This window comes from Siniperca chuatsi, linkage group LG12 (genome assembly GCF_020085105.1).
Source record: "Siniperca chuatsi isolate FFG_IHB_CAS linkage group LG12, ASM2008510v1, whole genome shotgun sequence".
NCBI classification, from domain to species: Eukaryota; Metazoa; Chordata; class Actinopteri; order Centrarchiformes; family Sinipercidae; genus Siniperca; species Siniperca chuatsi.
In genome coordinates, this window is record NC_058053.1 from 28,826,279 (window position 1) to 28,845,761 (window position 19,483).

Here is a 19,483-nt window from a genome sequence, read left to right on the forward strand (position 1 = left end):
TCCGTAAAACGTCACACACTTTACTTAATATCTATATATACGTTTCATTTATTGAGTCAACTCAACATTTCTAGTTTTTCTTCTCAGACCTCTGAACTTACAAACACGAGTTGTTTGAGTGAATGAGCGTTCACTCAACTCATTTAAGTTTCTAAAGAAACCCAAACATGTTAGCAGACTTCCCAGCATGCATTGGGTTACAGCCCCCTCTTTTGTAGTTTGAAGCAAGCAGACATGATGGAAACTTGCGGTGTGTCTTTAACACCTTTTCTTAATGAAAACAGAGCGGACCCTGAGGAGCTCAGTCTCTCACATGTGGTCTGCGGACCGACTCCGGTCCAACACAGTTCTCCACACCACGCTTCAAACTCACACACAAAGCATCGGTTTACCTTCGACGAACAGGTTGGCGGCGGTGGCGGCGGAGCCGGCCACAAACTGGTACTCTCCTCCGTCTCCAAAGTGAACGTTTCGGATGGTGAGCGAGTGCGTGAGCTGCCGGCTGCGGACCTGACATCTGTCCGACGACTTGACCTCCACGCCGTTCTTCAGCCATTTGTAGGTGATGCCCTCGTAGTTGACGGTGACCTCGAAGGTGATGGTGTCTCTCTCCTGAGCGTTCAGGTCCTTCAGCATGGAGGTGATCAGGACGGCTGGAGAGGAGAGAGCAGCTCGGGTGAAATACAAAAATACTACAACTGGCTTTTACAGACAGAAAGACAGTGGAGGAAGTTTTATTCAAAGTGAAACCACAACTGAAAACTAAGAATGAACCTTGTTACATTTACATGTGATGCTGTAACTCAGTGAACTTTTTGGAGGAATTTAGCTTTGAAGAGGATCACAGGGTTCTGGCTGTACTTTGTGCATTGTGTTTTGTAAAAAGTGTAATCTAGTTTAAAGCTGTAAAGGTCACATCCAACAATGCGCTGCATTTTAAGTGCGTTGCATTGAGCAGGAAATTGTAGTACTACTCTCTCTGCCACTGCTCACACCTGAGGAGAAATCTTCTCTTTAAAGTACGCAGCAGCGGAGAGCTGCACGAGTTCACTTTAACATGCGTTCAACAAATGTTCTGTGGCCACTTTTCTGTTTTACCCTGCGGTTAAAGCATAAAAATGTAATTGTTTGTTTTTTTTACATTTTACAAATAAAACTGATTTCATGTTTCGATATTATGATCAGTATACTAATAATAATAATACTAAAACTACTGCTTCTACTACTAGTACTACTAAAAATAGTGACAATAATAATAATAATAATAACAAAATCATGGAATTTTTTAACTTAATTTATTTCCTGCTAATCTGTTTTTTTCTAATGTGTAATTCTCTTTAAAAGTTCTATTTTTTAACTTGTATTTGTTTTCAAATTAGACAATTCAAAATTTCTAATTACGAAATATTACTTGAATATTACTAAATTCCACTTTATTTACTATATTTTCAGTTAATGCTCTTTATGTCTGATTTGTCATTTTCTAAAAAAAAAGTGTCAAATATTTTGAATTTAATGTTGTGAAATTATGATGCTATTTTTTAAGTGTTCATCCTGAAGAGACCGGCCACATGTGAAACCCACAGAGACTCTCTCAGAGACATTACTTTGCTGAGATTTGAACGTAGTCTTACGGCTAACGGTTAGCGTTGCAGAGACTTTGTCGTTCCCGCAGATGAAGGTGTACTCTGCCGAGTCGTCCCTGCTGGTGTTCATGATCTTCAGCTGGTGGAGTTTTCCCTGAACCACGATCCTGAACTTCTCGCTCATCTCGATCTCCACGCCGTCTTTGAGCCAGGTGGACGGCACATTGAAGTGAGAAACTTCACACTCGAACGTGGCCACCTGGGTCTCTGGGACCTTCACGCTCTTCATGGGTTTGGTGACTCGCAGAGCTGCAAGAGACAAATCCCCCAAATAATAAGACTCTTTTTCATAAAACTTAAATACAAACTGGAAAGTTCATAACTACAAATTATAAAATCTGCATTCCTAATTACATAAAACAAATGCAAACTACAAATAATTATAAATCAAATAAAATTTAGTTTAAATATTATTCTCTTTAGAGAAAAATCTAAACATTACAAATTCAATTAAATTTCAGGTAATGTTTTCATTTGATTTATGCACGTTCTTAGAAAATTGTACATTGTAATTGATCCTACAAAATGTGCAATTACACAAAGATTTATTACTAATTAAAATGTATTCATTTTCCAAGCTTTTTTCTGAACTGTTTTATTGTAACCTTTTCATTATTTGGACTATTATTGTTATTATTATTCATACGTTACGTACCCTCCACAGTGAGCACGGCGCTGCTCTGCAGGTGTCCCACCACGGCGGTGTACTCTCCTGCGTCGCTGCTGTCGATGTTCTGCAGGATCAGTTTGTGAGCTTTCCGCTCTGACAGAATCTTACATTTGTCGCTCGACTTCAGCTCCACGCCTTTAAACATCCATCTGACAGGGATGTTGTCATGTGACAGGCTCATCTCAAAGGAGGCGGTGCCATCCAACAGTGATGTCACGTCCTTTATCTTCTTTATGATTTTGATCGCTGCAGAAACAAGTAGCAGATAAAAGAAATCAAATTTTAAAACAGTAAAATGCAAAAAAACAGTAAACGTTTTGTTCCTAGATGACTATATTGGCAATATACTGTATAATCATGGATTATGGGGCATAGTTAATTGAACCTTTTTTAAATTTTACAGTCATACTCACTCTCTATGTTGAGCCTAGCATTGGCAGACAGTTTTCCCAGTTTGAAGGAATAAACAGACTCGTCCTGTGTGGTGCAGTTCTTGACCTTCAGAGTGTGGACCATGCCATCGGAGGTGATCTCGTACTTGTCGCTGTTCTGCAGCTCCACGCCGTTCTTGATCCACTGGGATCCTTTCACGTCGGTGTGGGTGAGCTCCAGCGTGAACACCGCCTCCTGGGTCTCCGTCACAGTCTGGTTCCTCAGAGTTTTCTTGATCTTCACCGCTGCAGATGGAAACACAATCAAATATAAACTATAAAACAAATTTTGATTAAAATGTGACTGGTCACTAGTTAAGAGTCCATATTAGGACTACATGGGAACTCGACCTAGATTAAAATTTTTCTGATGACATTTGAGACTTGGCCCTTTGAAAAGGTACACACCTCTTCTATATGCGCATGCCACGCCCTTACACAGTTCAAAGTTGTACATTGTAGCCAACACAAAATTAGATAGAACTAACCCTGAGGTGGATCCTACGTGTGACAAATGCAAACGTGTCCCTGCTCCTCCAAATGTTCGGGTCATGCCCTTCCTAAGCTTTATAACGAAAATCAGTCTTCCAAACCTTCTCTGAAATCTTACAATGTCCCATTGAGCCTCAGACTGCTGTCTTTGGCATTGACCAACAAGAACAAGAACAACAACAAGGTTGCGTTAGAGCTGCTGTTCCTCCCTCTCATTCCCACTGGATTAGGAACATTATCCTTCTCTATCCTTGAACCTGAAGAACTTTGTTAGACCTCACAAAAGTCTGTCAATAAGTTTCATTGAGTGTGGAGCCCCTTTTCTATTTTTTGTTGTTGTTTTTTTTTGAGAAACATCCATCTTGAAATACCACCGTATACGTCTCGGCCTAATAATAACATGGACACTGAACATGTATGTTGAGAAGCTGGTACTTACCCTCCACCCTGAGGTTAGCGGTGGTTTTGGAGTTGGCCACCTGGTAGGTGTACTCTCCGACATCCTGTGGTCTTGTGATGACGATGATGAGGCGTCTGACGGCCCCCTTCACCTCGCTCACTACATTCTCATTGAAGTCCACAGGGTGACCCTCCTTCAGCCACTTGCCCTCAGTGTTGGCGTTGGCAACTTCACACTCCAGCTCAGCTGTCTGAGACTCCGCCACCGTCACATCCTGCAGGGGCCGTGTGATGGCTCCACCTGGTGGCAGCATAAGGAAACAGTTTGTTTTATGATTCTGGGGCAACAGAGCCGATCTATCCCAGATCTGACCATGTATTATATGACACAAAAACAGAGTGAGTCCCAACGTGTAAAACTCATTTTGCTAAACAGTCTATAACAGCATTGAGGTTCAAAGAAGGATCTGAATCAATAAGAATACCAAGGTATTTTATATTCAACTTGTGAAAATAAAGGCCACTGCATGTAATTAAAACTACATTGCAAGAGTACATTTGTAGGGATTCAGTGTCATGCTCAAAGACACTTCCTTGAGCTAGATGTGACCATGACGGACACAAAAGCTGCAGTTGAAAATCAAATTTGAAACCGTTCTGTTAGGACAGGACTGTATCTGTAAATACTGTCACCCTGCTGTAGCCTATACTGATTCAAGTCATTGCATGGAATTTAAATGAAATGTTTATCTACTTGTTCACACCAGTGGTCCTTGAGAATCAGTGAATGTGTAAATGAGTTCATTTGAATGTCATTTGAGCACACAACTCAATAATCTCTTAAAGACTTTAGACGTACCGGAGACAGTGAGCTTGGCGCTGGATGTCTTTTCACCAGCGTGGAACATGTACTGGCCCTCCTCGTCCTTCATGGCATCAATGACCGTCAGAGAGTGAGCTTTGCCCTTGGACTCCATCTTGTATTTAGGTCCAGGTTTGAGCTGCTGGTTCCTGAATGTCCAGACTGGGTCGATCCCGGGGTGAGAAACCTCTACGTTAAAGGTGACGTTCTGGGATTCTGAGCACACTTTGTCCTCCATGTGCTTCACAATGTGTACCTCTGTAAAAACAACAATGGTGGTTAGAACAAAGAACTGGAATTGGGACTTAAAAACAGGATCCTTGTAAAATAAAATCAGTCTTACTTTCAACAGTGAGGCTACAGCTGGTGTCGACCTTGCCAACCACCAGTTTGTAGCGTCCCTCATCAGAGGCGTAGGTCCTGCTAAAGACCAGACGCTGCTTGGCTCCCTTTGCCACCATCTGGAATCGGTCGCTGGGCATCAGCAGTTTGTCATTATGGTACCATTTGACCGAGCTTATGTCCTGAGCTGAGATCTTAGCCTCCAGAACAGCCTTGGTGCCTTCGATGGAGGACACGTCCTTCAGTGGCACCACAATGTCAATAGCTGTAAGGAAAGACGATAAAATGATGATCAAAGAAGAGTTCAGTGTGTTCTGGGGGGGTTAGAGTTTGGTATCACTGAGATCTGATATTAATTCTGACTCCTACTTTGAACGTTGAGTTTGCCAGAGGTGGAGATGTCTTGGGCGGGAACCACAAAAGAGTAGGAAGCAGCATCTTCTCTACTGACATTCTCCACCAGCAGCTTGTGAACCAGTTTGTCGATTACTATGTGGACGCGGTCCGAGGCAGAGATGGCCTGGCCGCTCTTCATCCAGGTTCCCTCAACGTTCTCTTGGGAGAACCTGACCTCCAGCTGAGCTATGTCACCCTCGCACACTGTGAGGTCGGTCAAGGGCTGCATCAGGGTCACTGGGCGCACTAAAGGTAGAGAAACCCCATTATTATTACATTACAATACAGCCACCAAAGACTGAATCACAACAGGCAACAAAATGTAAAAAGACCACGACCAGGTTGGCAAATCATAATAAATCAATACACTAACTCATTAAGTGTTCTTTAATTGAGAACTACAAGTCATTTATGAGTCACAGAAAGCACAAAGTTAAGAAACCCCACAATCAGGGAACTTAAAATTCTGTTGCAGCACAGCTAATGAGCTTTTGTAGAACTCAAGCAACTCATTTTTGGACATGTTTAATAAATTTGATTAAAAAGCAACAAATATGCTAGAAGTCAGAGTAACTAAATTCACAAGGACACTCCTGTTGAGAAACCTTTTGATTACTGCTGTAAGAAATCTCATGGTCCACATACTTCACTACTCTGTAAGGTTGCTTACATTTCATCTTCAGTGAGGCGCTGGTCCTCAGATCTCCACATACAAAGGTATATTTCCCCTGGTCTCCTTTCCTGACATCCTTGACGGACAGGGTATGTCTTCCTCGGCGGGAGGACATGCTGTATTTACTGCTGTGAGAGAGCTCCTTGTCTCCAAAGAACCAGCTGCCCTCAGCGTCCTCACGAGACAGCTCAACCTCAAACTCACCAGAGTAGGTCTCTGGCACCTCAATGTTCTCCATGTGTTTTATGAGCTCCAGGGCAGCACCTGGATACAGAACGATATCAAGAACCATTATCTACCAATCCACACAAATAAGACCAAAGAAAACAGTAGATGGAAAGATTCTGGGTGTAAAGATTACCTTCTACGTGGAGCCTTGCGCTCGTCCTGACGCTCTCATCATCTACAATCACACAAGTGTATTCGGCATCATCCCTCATTTCAATTATCAGCACAGACAGGAAGTGAACCTTTCTGTCTGAGTGCATTCTGTATTTGTCTCCGGAGAAGATCTCTGTGTTGTTCTTGAGCCATTTGACTTTGATGAAAGGTTCGTTGGTTTCACACTCAAAAGTCACCATGGTGTCCTTCTCATTTGCACTGGCATCCTCGAGCTTTTGGGTAAAGCTAACTGCTGCTTGGGCTGCAATGAGATAATATGAAGTGAGACTTTGACATAAATTAGGACATTGACAATGAGTATAACACTGGAGAGATTTGGTGGCTATACCTTGCACAAGGAGGAAGGCATGGCTTGAGGCCTCCCCAGCGACATTCACGGCTTTAACCATGATGCTAGCAGAATCCTCTACTGTGACATCTCTGATCACCAGTTCACACACATGATCCTCAGGCCAGTACCAGTAAATACGGTCAGACTTTTCAACCTGAATGCCGTTCTTGAACCACTGGCACTCAGGCTCTGGTCTGCCGACGACTCTGACTCGGAAACGAACCTCATCCATTGGAGCAACTGTCTTGCTAGCAATGCGTTCCAGGACCTTGGGTGCTTCCATGCTGGGGGAGAGCTGGACCCTCTCTGGTTTGATTGTGGGGATGGTGATTTGTCCTTGTTCCTCCATCTTCCTCCTCTCAGCTTCTTCTTTCTCTTTCAAGTGATGAAGCAGCTCATCCTTAGTCTTCTTCAGTAGATCCTCATAGGAGTCATCCCTCTTGCGAGACTTGAACTCCACAGCAGAGATGGACTCATAAAAACCTTCCTCTGTCCTACGCTTGAACTTGCTCTTCAGTTCGTCTGACTCCTCTGAAGTTTTCCCGTGAACAATTCTCTGTGTCTTACGCAGCTTAACAACTTCCCTGTCCTGTGTGGCCTCGCCAGGTTGGTCAACCTTCACAATATCAAATCCGATTCTGCCGGGCTCATGTGAAGCCTCTGCAGCCTTCTGTTCTGGAGCACGACGCAGTACGGATCTAAAGTCCTCTTTCTGTTGGATCTCCAGCTTCACGGTGTGCTCAGTTGTGCCTAGAGGATTGTCTGCAACCACCCTGACCTCTCCTGAGTCATAGGACTTGATGTCAACAATCTCCAAGTAGTAAATACCATCATACCGAAGTCTGTATCTCTTGCTTTTGCGGATAAGTTGTCCGTTGAGGTACCAGTTAACCTTGGGTGCTGGGTAACCTGTCACTCTGCAGCGGAATCGTGCAATGTCGCCTTCCAGCACTCTGGCTGGTTCAGGAAGCAGGACAATTTCAGGTTTGGTCTTTTCAAATTCATCATCAGCGCTGACTCCTGCAGGTCCTCCCTCATGAGCCATGCGCTCGATCTCATCCATTCTGTGTGCTCCCTTCCTGCCTTCAGGAAGCTGTGTTTCCTCAACAAGGCCCTTCTCATCCTTGACAATGAGGGTGGCCGAGGTCTGGTCGACTCCAAACTTGTTTGTGGCTCTGCAGGTGATGACACCGCTATCTCTAGCGTAAGCAACTTCATAGTCAAGACTGCAGTAACCAAATTCATTGACCATGCGCAACCTATTTGCAGCTTGCAGTGGTTGGCCGTCATGCAGCCACTCCACTACCATGTTGGGGTCACCAATAGGGGTCAGTCTGCACTCAAAATGAGCTGGACCAAAGCGCTTCATTCTGATAGAGGTCAGCTTCTTCTTGAACTGTGGTTTCTGCTGCTTCTCTTTGTCGTAAAGGTCGCCCTCCTCCCACTGCTCTTGACCATATCGCAGATGAAGAGGCTCCAACTCAGGAGCTGCGATCTCCTTGGCCTTGTAGGTCCCTTTGGTAATAATGAGCTTCCTCTCAGCTTGAGGAGCAGTGAAGTCCACCTCAACATTGACTCTGCAGCGAGTGGTGTCTCTGCCAGCCCTGTTGATGGCTGTAGCAGTGTACCAGGCACTGTCTGTGCCTGAAGCAGATGGAATCTGGAATTTGGCTTCTCCTTTAGTTCCGTCAATCCTGAAATACGTAACCATTCAGATAAGGACATTTAAAAAACTACTCTAAAGTTTTACATAACTTTATCAAAGGATTAGAAAATCATCCATAGCTAAAATGAAAAATACATACTTGATATGTGGGTGCTTTTGTGGGGTGATAATGTCACTGTTCTTCAGCCAGACGATGTCAGGCAGGGGGTTTCCAATAGCTTTGACGGCCAACTCAACCAGAGTGCCCTGTTTCACAGTGATGTTCTTCAGCTTCTCAACAAACTGAGGGCGCGCCAGGCTTTCACGAGCTGAAATACAATACAGAACAAGACAGCATTTAATAATATGGTACATTTTTTGAAGCTGCAACAGTTGTCTGGTGAATGCACTCCAAAGAGTAGGTGCTGGTCATGGGAATGACATATATTGAACAAATCATCCCATCAGGTGTGGAATGTGTATATATAAGGTTGTATCTGACACTTGTTGAACATGCTTTGAGAAAGACCAAGTGTGGTCGAAACTTAGGAGGTTTAGAAACTTTTTGGAGCTCAGTGTGCGGTCATCTTCTCCTTATTTTTTTTTATGCTGAAAGAAAGCCATCTGATCCAGAATAATAAATTTGTGACACAGACTTACCGTCAACAGTAAGAGTTACAGAGACAGAGGTCCGTCCAGCTCTGTTCTGAGCGACAACTGTCCACTCTCCAGAGTCTTGTGGCATTGCTGGGACGATGATCAGGGACTGGGTACCGTCCTCTTTAATCACTATCTTGTGGGTGTAATCACTGACCACTTGTTGTCCTGGGAAAAGGAGGATAAAATGGTTTTACAAGTGGCAGAAGTGACAGATAAAGGTGCACTTCTAGAATTTGTTGAAACTTTCTCTTACCATTGTGGAACCAGTATGTGTCGGGCATGGGTCTGCCAACAACCTTTAAGTCGAATCTGGCAGTTTGCCCCTCGGAGCATTTTATTGAGGAAGGCTTCATGACAAACACAGGCTTGTAGAGTCTTTCCAGCTGAGCCTCATCTGTCTCGTCAAGCCTGCGGGCGGGAGAACGGCTGGAAGAACGTCCGGGTGAGCGGCTCAGAGAACGAGGAGAGGTGGAACTGAGAAAGGAGCAGAGTCGTCAGAAGAAGCCTTTTAAGTTGATATGGTGAACTTGTTAGCAAACACTTGCCTTTTTACACATCCAGCAGTTACAGAGCAACAGTAGTATTCAAATGTCGTAATTCTGGCCATGTGGCTAATGCTTTTTTTATCTCCACCAACTCCTGAGAGAAATATCTGGCTCTTTAACTGCTAAATGCTCCACTATGTTCACCAGCTAGTTGCTAATGTTGTCTGTCTGCCGTTTGGTGCTGAGAAGGTAGTGTACAGTGGCTTTTTAGAGCTTTTTTGCTCTCTCACGAAAGCAATGCTATGAGAGCTATGACAGTGAACCAAAACAGTAAAATTGTGTGTTGGAATATCAAAACAATGAGCTCAAAGAAGCTATAAAGGTCTGTAAATGTAAGGGGAGCTGCAGAGTCCGTTAATAACGCTCTATGGGTTCATCAATTCGAGTGAGCCCTTTAATGTTACAAATAGTCATTTGATCCACTGTCATTATAAAAATATCGATAATAACCGCTTTAACTCTTTCTAGTGCCTCTTTGAAGCAAGCACTTACTGTATGTCCTACATTGGAGAACTTCTGATGTTTCTGACCAAACTAGTGCCAGCTCCTTTTTCTGACCTGTTTTAGTACATAAACCATACTCAGTTGTTTGAGTACATTAAACCTTACCTGATCCTCTGCATTGCTGGCTGTGGTGTGTATCTCTGAGGTGTTACTGTTCCAGATGGCTCCACATAGAGCTTCCCAGAGCTGACGGCATTTCCCTTTGTGTTGGTGGCGAAGGCAGTGTACACGCCCTCATCCTCTGGTAGCACTACAGGCAGACGAAGGCTGGCTCGTCCATCCTGAAGAACCTCCATCTGGTAACGGCCACCAGGCCTGATGCGCTGGCCGTCTTTGTACCAAGCAATCTGGCAGAAGACAAGATCATTTTATACACCTATATAACTTCTCAGTATCAGGTCCTACAAAGGTTTTTAAGCTTCAGTAAAAGTATCTTCTGTAATATAGAAAGACATTTCTCTGCTGTATGCAAATACGCAATCACATTGACATCTATTAAAGGCTTGGCAAAAGCTTTTAACACTTATTGGCAGCTGAACGGGTTCACAAAAGGTTGAAGACCCCAAAATCAATTACCCTTAGTAATAATACATGCTCAGCTCTATGTTGTTTTCTTGCAAGTTTGTGAATCAGAGTCACATAAAATTTTATAAATATAAAACGTTAGGTCCTTGTGAAATATAGACTTAATTTGCCGCATAGGGGCACTAAAGTTAAAGCTCAAAATTGTTTGGATTTGAAATGCTGTAACTTCTATGCATCAAACTTTAAATATAAAGAAATCCTAATTGCTTGAGAGGCCTGAGAGATAATTTGCAAATGTTTTTCAGCAAAATTAGCTACATGGTATGGCTGCCATGAGCAAATACATTTCATTGACATTGACAAAATAACCAATAGTGGGAGCCACAAAGGCCAAAAACCTAATCTTGTTGATGAAATTGTAAAAACTTAAGTACTCATAAACCATCTATCAGACATATACCCAGCTTTGAGAGATTTTCAACTCTGTACCTTTGGCAGTGGGTTTCCACCCATCTTGCAGTGGAAAATGACGCCCATTCCCTCCATGATCCTATAGTTTTTGACTGGCGTGTTGAAGGCCGGCTGCACTGCTTCCTCATCTGCTGCAGTCACCATCAGCTCTCCATCCTCTGTCACCAGCTCTCTGTAGGTAATCCTCATAATACGGAGCTCAATCTCCTGTATGATCCTCTCTTCAAAGGCTGAAATGAGAAATTCCTGCAAAAAAAGTTTGCAATGTTTTTATAATGTTTAAATTACTGAGACTTCTACATATTCATGCTATCACAGAACTATGGATGTTTAGAAAGAAAGTACCGTTTCTGAGACAAAGCTCATGGGGGTCGTCACTCTCTTCTGTTCCAGCTCGTATTGACTCACGACCACAGAGGGCTCCTGAACCACCGTCGTCGTCACTTCAGTTTTATACGTCACGTCATGCTGTTTCATATAGGCTTCATATTCCTCTGTAAACATAGATGTCGAAATACTGTGAGCCACTGGTCCAACAATGCTTTCCTTAATGCATTCAAATGAAGTTGGGCATTCCTATATGATAAACATCCCTGCATGGAGAAACAAAAGGATGTAGATACCTTCCTCCAGCAGGCTGGCAGAGGCTGAGGCTTCTCCATGTTGATTCTTGGCGAAGATGGAGTATTCTCCAGCATCATCAGCAAAGGTCATGGAGATCTCCAATTTGCATTCTCCAGTCTCCTTCTTAAAAGAGACTTTGTATCTGATGGCAAAAAACAAAGCAATGATTATCTGTTGTGATCAGTTGTCAACATGGAGATCAGAAGAGATCAGAAAGAGAAAGCTGTGTATCTAATTTAGGGACTGGAACCAGGCTATGAAAAGGTTGACAATAATAAAAGGGACAGGTGTGAACAGATGGGAGACTTGTACCTGTATCCAGTAGTGAGTGGCACTCCGCTCTTCTTCCAGATGATGTGAGGTTTGGGGATGCCTCCGATCTGGCATTCGAAGACGACACTTCCTCCCTCCACCAGCTTCTGAGCGGTCGGTTTCTTGATGAAGAAGGGAGCGGCAGACTCTCCTGTACTCACCTCCGCCACCGTCTGTGCCTTTGTCTCGACCGCAACACTGAAGGGAACCAACAGCTTGATCAAACACTACAGCTGTGGAAACTTACAAGTAATATTACAGTGGCTGATGAGGACTATTGGGTAACAATATATCAGACTTTTACAACTCACGTTTTCTCTTGAGTGATGCCAATTTCAGTGACAGTTGTCGTTTCCTCTCTGCTCTCAATTTCTTCTGACACTACAACAGAGAGTAAAAGTTGAATAAGTGCAGTATAAAACCTGAAAATCTGCATTATTTCAAATCATATCTACAGTTTTAAGATAGATTTCCTACCTTCCAGACAGCCATTGGTTTCAAATTTTTTATAAAATCAACTTACAGACTTGAATCTATCACAGTCAACATTACATCTGTTTAACTGTTGGCATTTCTGCATTACTTGTGTGTGTTAATGTAGATGAACATGCAACATTCATCAACATTCATCAAGTTTCTCACGTTTAATGAGCTACAATAGGAACATACAAACAAGCAAAAATGTTGGGGACTGTATTACTTTCCTGTCATGATTTAAATACTGAAGTACCAATATCTCAGATTTTCATGCAGTTTATACACCTTCACGTGACAACTTTTTTTCCATGACGAAAACTGAATACAAATAACCTGAAAAGAAACTATGACAAAATGTAACACAATTTTTGTCAGTTGTCCCAGTAAAAAGCAGCATCTTGCATTTCAGTAAGTTCTGTCTCTGCCAGTAGTGTTAGCTAACGTAATCGGTTCTTGGAAGGAAAAAGTTGACAGATTTATGGACTAAAGTCATCCATAATCCCACTAAAAATTAAAGTGGCAACAATACAGCTGGGACAGAGCACTAAAACATGCAGGTCGGCACGACAACATTTATAGTAAGGTCAGCTAAAGCTTTCAGTTGGCAGTTAACCATCTAAATCTTACTCTAGATGTTCGTTGAAGCAATATTACTGCATTAATGTTATCAAACCTCTTAGCTGCTAGTCTCAAGCTAAACGCACACAGTGAACATTATTTCAGCGGAGAAATTAATGTACATATCAAAGATGGCGACAGCTGAAGCCTCAGAATGTTTAGAAGACATAATTCATTCATTCAACCTTCATTTAAATCTCGAGGCATCATTGAGGGCATGCCCTCATTTACAATGATGTCGAGTACAAAACAGAATAAATACACACGAAAAATTAATAACGAGAAAACAAACAAACAGACAGCAACAGAACACAGTTAAAAACATTACATTCAAGTGCGGAGTAGATTATAATCACAGTTTTAAATTGACCTACAGGTACAAATGTGCTGAGTTTCAGTGTGTGTTGTAAAATGATCCAAGTGTGTGCAGCACAAAAACCAAAAGCAGTTTCCCCAAATTTAGTGTTTGCACGCGGGACATCGAGCTTCAACCAACCACTACATCGAGTTAGCTGATGACTATGGGACCAGTTTAATAAGGAGGGGATATATTGTGGCAAGTTGCCATTAAGGGCTTTATAAATAAATCGAAACCAGTGCCTGTCACGTCTTCCTGTTAGAGATGTATATAAATAAATAAAAATTTCACAACAAATAAAAATTAAAATAAAATAATGAAATAAAACAAATGTTTAGCAGTCAAATGACTAAAATAAGTTTAAGTTTGTAATTAAACTGTTTCTCTTGATTTACATTTCACGTTTATTCTTTATCCTACCACCATTACCTTTGACGAGCAGGTAGGAGGAGGTGCTGACGGTGCCCGCCTCGCTGGTGGCGGTGCAGGTGAAGCGTCCGCTGTCTTCAGCAAACGCCTCGCGGATCACCAGCCGGGCGAATCCGTTCTTGTAGCTGATCTGGAAGTCGATGGAGCTCTCGATCTTGTAGTCCTCCCTGAACCACATGATGACGGGAGCGGGCTGACCGCTGATCTGGCACTCCAGGGTCACCGACTCGCCCTCTGTCACCGTCACGTTCTTCAGGCCCTGAACAGCAAAAAAAGTGACACCATCAGATACCTGGGAAGACCGAAGCTTTCATGTTTTCTACATCAGGAGAGAAAATTATGCTCTATTAGATATGATTTATTTGTTACACTTGTGTAACAAACAAGTGTAAGTATGTTTAAACGTGACCACTTCTAACCAATTTTGAAGGGATCGGTTTAGGGCTGCAGCTAACAATCGTTTTCATTATCAGTTAATCTGCCAATTATTTTCTCAATTCATTGATTGTTTGGTCTATAAAATGTAAATAGTGAAACCACAATTTTCACAATCACAATTTCCTAAAGCCCAATGTGACGTCTTCAAATGTCTTGTTTTGTCCAAGCAACAGTCCCAAACCCAAAGACATTCAGTTTCTAATCACATAAGACAAAGAAAAGCAGCAACTCTTCACAATGGAGAAGCTGGAGACACAATGATTGCTTGAAAAATGACTTCAGATAACTATACGACTCAGAAATGATTAATATCTTAATATTCAATATTAATTACATTAACATTTTGGGGGTTCAGCAGCAAAAATGGAAAAAGTCAAGAAAACGAAATGTACGATAATCCACTGCGAGGTGTAAACTTCTTAACCTGAGTCTGCAGCCATGCTAGCAGCTCTGACACAGCTGTGCTTTGAGATAAATGCTAACATCAGCATGCTAACATTCTCACAATGACAATGCTAACAGGCTGGGGGCACCAGTGACCCCGGTTTCCATCCAGGGGGTCAGTGTGGACATTGTGGAGGACTACAAGTACCTGGGAGTACACATGGACAATAAACTGGACTGGACTAAGAACACTCTGTTTACAGGAAGGGCCAAGGGACGCCAACAGACTCAACAAACTGATCCGTAAGGCCGGTGGCATTGTGGGGGTGGAGCTGGACTCTCTGGCGGTGGTGTCAGAGAGGAGGATGCTGGGTAAACTACACGCCATCTTGGACAGCGTCTCCCACCCGCTCCATGACGCGCTGGTCAAACAAAGGAGCACCTTCAGCGGAAGACTCATCCCCCCACAATGCACCACAGAGCGCCACAGGAAGTCATTCCTGCCTGTGGCCATCAGACTCTTTAACTCCTCCCTCTAAGTGTCAGTCTGTTTGACCCGAAGTCACTGAACTGGACACTGATCATTAACATCTCTGCAATACTTGAATAATTGTGCAATATTCTGGTTATTACTCCTGTGCAATATTTAGGTTTTTCCTATTTATTATTCATACCTCCATTACTGCTGTTGCAATACTACTTATTACTTATATTATTACATTGCATTATTATACCGGTAAACCCACTTGGTACTTCACACTTATTTTATTTTATACTTATACCGACCTGGTACTTAATTTATTTTCTGACCTGTTTTTATAGTGTTTATAGTGTATCATTTTGTTTGCTAGTACTTTCTCCTGTGTGCACTGACGTAAAGGCGAGCTGCTGTAACAAAGAGTTTCCCTTCGGGGATCAATAAAGTGTTTCTGATACTGATTCTGATGTTCAGTTTAGCCTGTCAGCATTATAACATTAGCTAGTTAGCAGTGAACACAGAGCGCAGCTGAGGCTGATGGGAGCGTCAGCAGCTCTGCAGGTGTTTGGTCAGAAACCAAAGTGTTGGACACGTTAACATGTCGACCTGATGGTGGCGCTAGATGGAAAGTCAGAGGATCAGCAGAGTCAGTAGGATTCATCCTCTGGGGACCATGAATGTCATGACAATCCAATCCAATATCTGTGCAGAGATTTCAGCCTGGAGCAAAGCGGTGGGCCGCCCAACACTGCCATCCACAGATCCACGCTGCTAGCATTGCTAAAAACAACACACTCTGTGGAAACCTCGCCACGCCTCATCATGGATTTACAGTTATTCATCACAGTAAAAGTACTCACAGCAATAAGAGTGGGAGGAACGACGGGCTCCTGAGCTCTGGTGGGCACTGCAGCCGCCTCCTGAGGAAAAACAACAACACGAGTCAAACTTCATCAAACACAGAAAACAACAAGGTGTTTCTCAGCGGTGGTGTTCTGTGAGGATGGAGGGGTGGAAGCCGGTTAGAACAGATAAAAACCCTGCAGAGAGGACAGAGGGACGACGGTCAACAGCTGAAGACAGGAAGAAGAAGAAGAAGAGGAGGATTCTTCATGAGGCGGATGAAGGGCAGCGTGTGATTGGCTGCTGCATTACAGTGGAGAAGGGGAAACGCAGGTGACAGTCCACACGGGGTTAAATTGGGGGAAGTGAAGGGAGGATGACAGCGTGGGTGTCGGACCAACCTGTGGCTCCCAGTCCTCAAACTCCTCCTCACTCACTGCGTAAGCCCCGCCCGGCTGTAACTGAAACTGACTCTGATATCTGATGTCTTTAAACGGCGGGGGGAGGGGCTCTGGCGTCACTCGCACCTCCACCGCCGCCGCTCTGCGTGACGGACTGGGAGACTTGACGGGCTTGATGATCTTTCTGGGAGAGGAGGATCTTAACTCTTTCTGCAGAGTGGCGATAGCAGAGCCAGCGATGGACACCTGACCGAGCCAACGAGAACAGCGTTAACAGTCGTCAAAAGAGAAACAAAGCTTCCAAAGTCCACAGCTGAGGATTAGTGAGCGGTGGAGAGTAATTCTGTCTTGGCAGGGCTGTAGACAGAAGGCTAGAAACACTGAGGGTAAGTCCTCCTAACAACTCCTCCTAACTCATCATTTGGAAATTCAATATTTTATTCATTCAGTTTTATGTAGATTATTAAGTTTCCTTTGGAAATCAACAAATGCTTGACGCAACACAACTAAATGAACTCCAGCTGTCTCAGAACTGTTTTCCATATAATTACATGATAAAGTTCTATCTTGGAAAATTTTAGATCCTTCAGTAAAACATTACAAAGTCATCTCCAAGCTGCCAGGTATTTCATTCTGGTGGAGAAATACTGAATTGTTTATGATTTGTAGCCTGTTAGTTCCTGGACAAATTACTGAGCACCTGACCTCAGTGTCTTCAACGGTAGCTACATCCCTGAGCCTGAGAGAGTTCCTCTAAAGAAATGAACAGGTTACCACAGCATGACAACGATCTGGAGAGGTGGCATCAGCGCAGATCACAAACACATCAGAACTGATTCCTCTTTTTTATGTACACAAAGTAAAGGGAGATCTGACTACAGTGTCTGCCAAATTTCATATCATTCTAGCCACAGGACATTGTGAAAACACTGACAAGAAATATAAAACAGTGGCCAAAGATTGATCTCAGGCACAGAGCCTGGGGATGAGCAATAAATTATAGTGCAATTGTCACATTTTCAAGAGAAAACGTGAGGTAAAATCACTTTTCAGAGGATAACATACAAACAGCTGTGGTTTCTTAGGACCACCACAAACTGCAGCTGATGGCCGTGATGCTGTGGTAGCCTCATAGGAGACAAAGTGATGTAAAAGTTTAGGATGGGTGATACTGTGAGGAGGAAATCAAAGTGAATCACACCACATAACAAAACAGTGGAGACTGTATGTTAAGATGTGCGTGTGTTAAAGATGAAATGGAGGATTTTGGATAACGACGGCGGCCTTCAGCTCTTCTTCTTACCTCGTGGATAGGTTCATGTTTAGGAACAGAAACTTTAGAAACTGTGAAATGTGGAACTGGGGACGGGGCGACACCAGTGTCCACATGGGAGGAGATTTCTGTTGTTCTCTGAATCTGGAGTAACCAACAGAGTTTATTGAGCGGGTAAGAAAACTGAGACTCTATTGTTATTGTCAGATATCATCTAATATGAATTCAGCAAACTCCTCCGACCTGGGAGACCTGGATTCTGTGCTGTTCTGAGGTCACAGCGACAGCAGCTGGTGGTTCAGCAGGCAGTGTTTTCGCTGCAACAACGTGTTTCTCTGCAGCCGTTGCCGCCTGCTGCCCTATCTCGGCCTCTACAGCCTCGTCCTCCTCAGCTCGACCGCCCTCCGCATGCACGGGCTGGCGGACACGAGCGAGGTCAACGGCGGCCACCACTGTGGCCACCGCCCCGGCTCTTTTCCCTCCCTCAGCCTGGAGACACAAAAAGCAGCACATAGACCTCAGGACATCCATGGCAGGAAGTCGGGAGGAAGATATTCGACCAAAATCCCCAAAGACTGGAAAAATACTTCCATATTATATACACAAGAGAAGAAGAATATTAACACCCAAACAAGCATGATCACTGAATCCATGGAGCCATGCATCATGCGACACAGGAGAGAAGCTCTCGTTAGGAGTGAAGCAAGGAGAAGATGGACTTGTGATTTCATTAAAAAGAGCAGATACAGTGTGGGAAAAGGTCCACCTTCCAAAAACTCCAGCACTGTCATATTTACACACATCTTAACCTTTAGCAGGAAAGGTTTTTTGCTGAGTTTTACGAATCAAGCGTCCGGGGATGGAAGGTGTCGTATGTTGTACAGACTATAAAGCTGTCTGAGGTAAATTTGGACTATATAAACAAACCCCATGAGTTCAGGACTTTTTGATGATTGATCAAATGATTGATCAGATTTCTGATGTTTTCATGCGCAAATTGAAAATGTGAATAAAAACAGGTGGATGAAAACGCACTTTTTTGTCGCATTTTTAATTTCTGTCTCCACTTGTTAAATAATCAGATAATCAAACAGAATATTGGTGTAGCTGTTGGTGACTTTTCTTCAGCTCTTATGTAATGTGGTGTCTTACAAGGCTTGATACCTTGACCATTTTAATTTAGTTTGTATATGCTACCACTTGACCCGACTTGTCATTTCCCACCATTGTTATGCCGATGACACCCAGTTGTATGTCTCATTTAATCCTGAAAGTCTTGACAATCTGGCCTCCCTGCACTGCTGCCTTGCTGCATGTTATAGTCATTTTTTGTACCTTATTACCCCAAAGTATTATGTTGTTTTCTATTTATTTTGTTGCAAAGTTTAGGCTGCAAAGTTGTACCTGCCCCTTATTCGTCATCAGGGGCAAAGTAAAACCAATAGCTTGAAACTACAACAATGACAGCCCATTCACCTGTCCTGAAGACAGGACAGGTGAATGGGCTGCTAAAGTGAAAAAGGTTCATCCTGTGGGGAGCAGGAAAGTGCTCAGTAAAATCAAGTTGATACATAAAGAGATTGAAGTGACAAAAAAATAGGTTAAATAAAGAAGAAAGAGGGAAAAAAGGTAAATGAAGTGACACGAAGTGACAGTTTGAGCAGCAGGTGGAGTGATGGTAGCAGACAGTAGTGGTCTACCTGCTCTCCGGACACAGCGGCCTCCGGCGGCCCCCGGCTACGAGCCTGATCCACGGCCGCCACCACGGTAGCCACCGCCACGGTCTTATCATCCTGGGAAACATGCTCGTCCTGATGCATTCACAGCACATCAACACATCAACACATGTTCACG

General features: G+C 43.3%; 1 protein-coding gene across 3 annotated transcripts in view; it reads right to left on the reverse strand.

Annotated features, from left to right (window-relative positions):
* The window catches only part of ttn.2 (titin, tandem duplicate 2), a 246,500-nt gene that overhangs the window by 215,670 nt on the left and 11,347 nt on the right, over positions 1-19,483 (reverse strand). For all 3 annotated transcript variants that reach the window (XM_044216152.1, XM_044216154.1, XM_044216153.1), the window contains exons 9-34: positions 19,330-19,440; positions 17,873-18,118; positions 17,660-17,773; positions 16,357-16,602; positions 15,973-16,032; positions 13,813-14,071; positions 12,242-12,311; positions 11,931-12,128; positions 11,618-11,760; positions 11,340-11,488; positions 11,013-11,240; positions 10,104-10,345; positions 9,203-9,423; positions 8,950-9,114; positions 8,450-8,618; positions 6,642-8,338; positions 6,273-6,554; positions 5,909-6,175; positions 5,212-5,484; positions 4,844-5,107; positions 4,498-4,758; positions 3,679-3,939; positions 2,730-2,993; positions 2,302-2,562; positions 1,635-1,895; positions 393-653 (exon numbers count right to left, since the gene is read on the reverse strand). In XM_044216152.1, the coding sequence (XP_044072087.1) occupies positions 393-653; positions 1,635-1,895; positions 2,302-2,562; positions 2,730-2,993; positions 3,679-3,939; positions 4,498-4,758; positions 4,844-5,107; positions 5,212-5,484; positions 5,909-6,175; positions 6,273-6,554; positions 6,642-8,338; positions 8,450-8,618; positions 8,950-9,114; positions 9,203-9,423; positions 10,104-10,345; positions 11,013-11,240; positions 11,340-11,488; positions 11,618-11,760; positions 11,931-12,128; positions 12,242-12,311; positions 13,813-14,071; positions 15,973-16,032; positions 16,357-16,602; positions 17,660-17,773; positions 17,873-18,118; positions 19,330-19,440 (6,973 nt within the window). The remainder of the gene's footprint in view (positions 1-392; positions 654-1,634; positions 1,896-2,301; positions 2,563-2,729; positions 2,994-3,678; positions 3,940-4,497; positions 4,759-4,843; positions 5,108-5,211; positions 5,485-5,908; positions 6,176-6,272; positions 6,555-6,641; positions 8,339-8,449; positions 8,619-8,949; positions 9,115-9,202; positions 9,424-10,103; positions 10,346-11,012; positions 11,241-11,339; positions 11,489-11,617; positions 11,761-11,930; positions 12,129-12,241; positions 12,312-13,812; positions 14,072-15,972; positions 16,033-16,356; positions 16,603-17,659; positions 17,774-17,872; positions 18,119-19,329; positions 19,441-19,483) is intronic.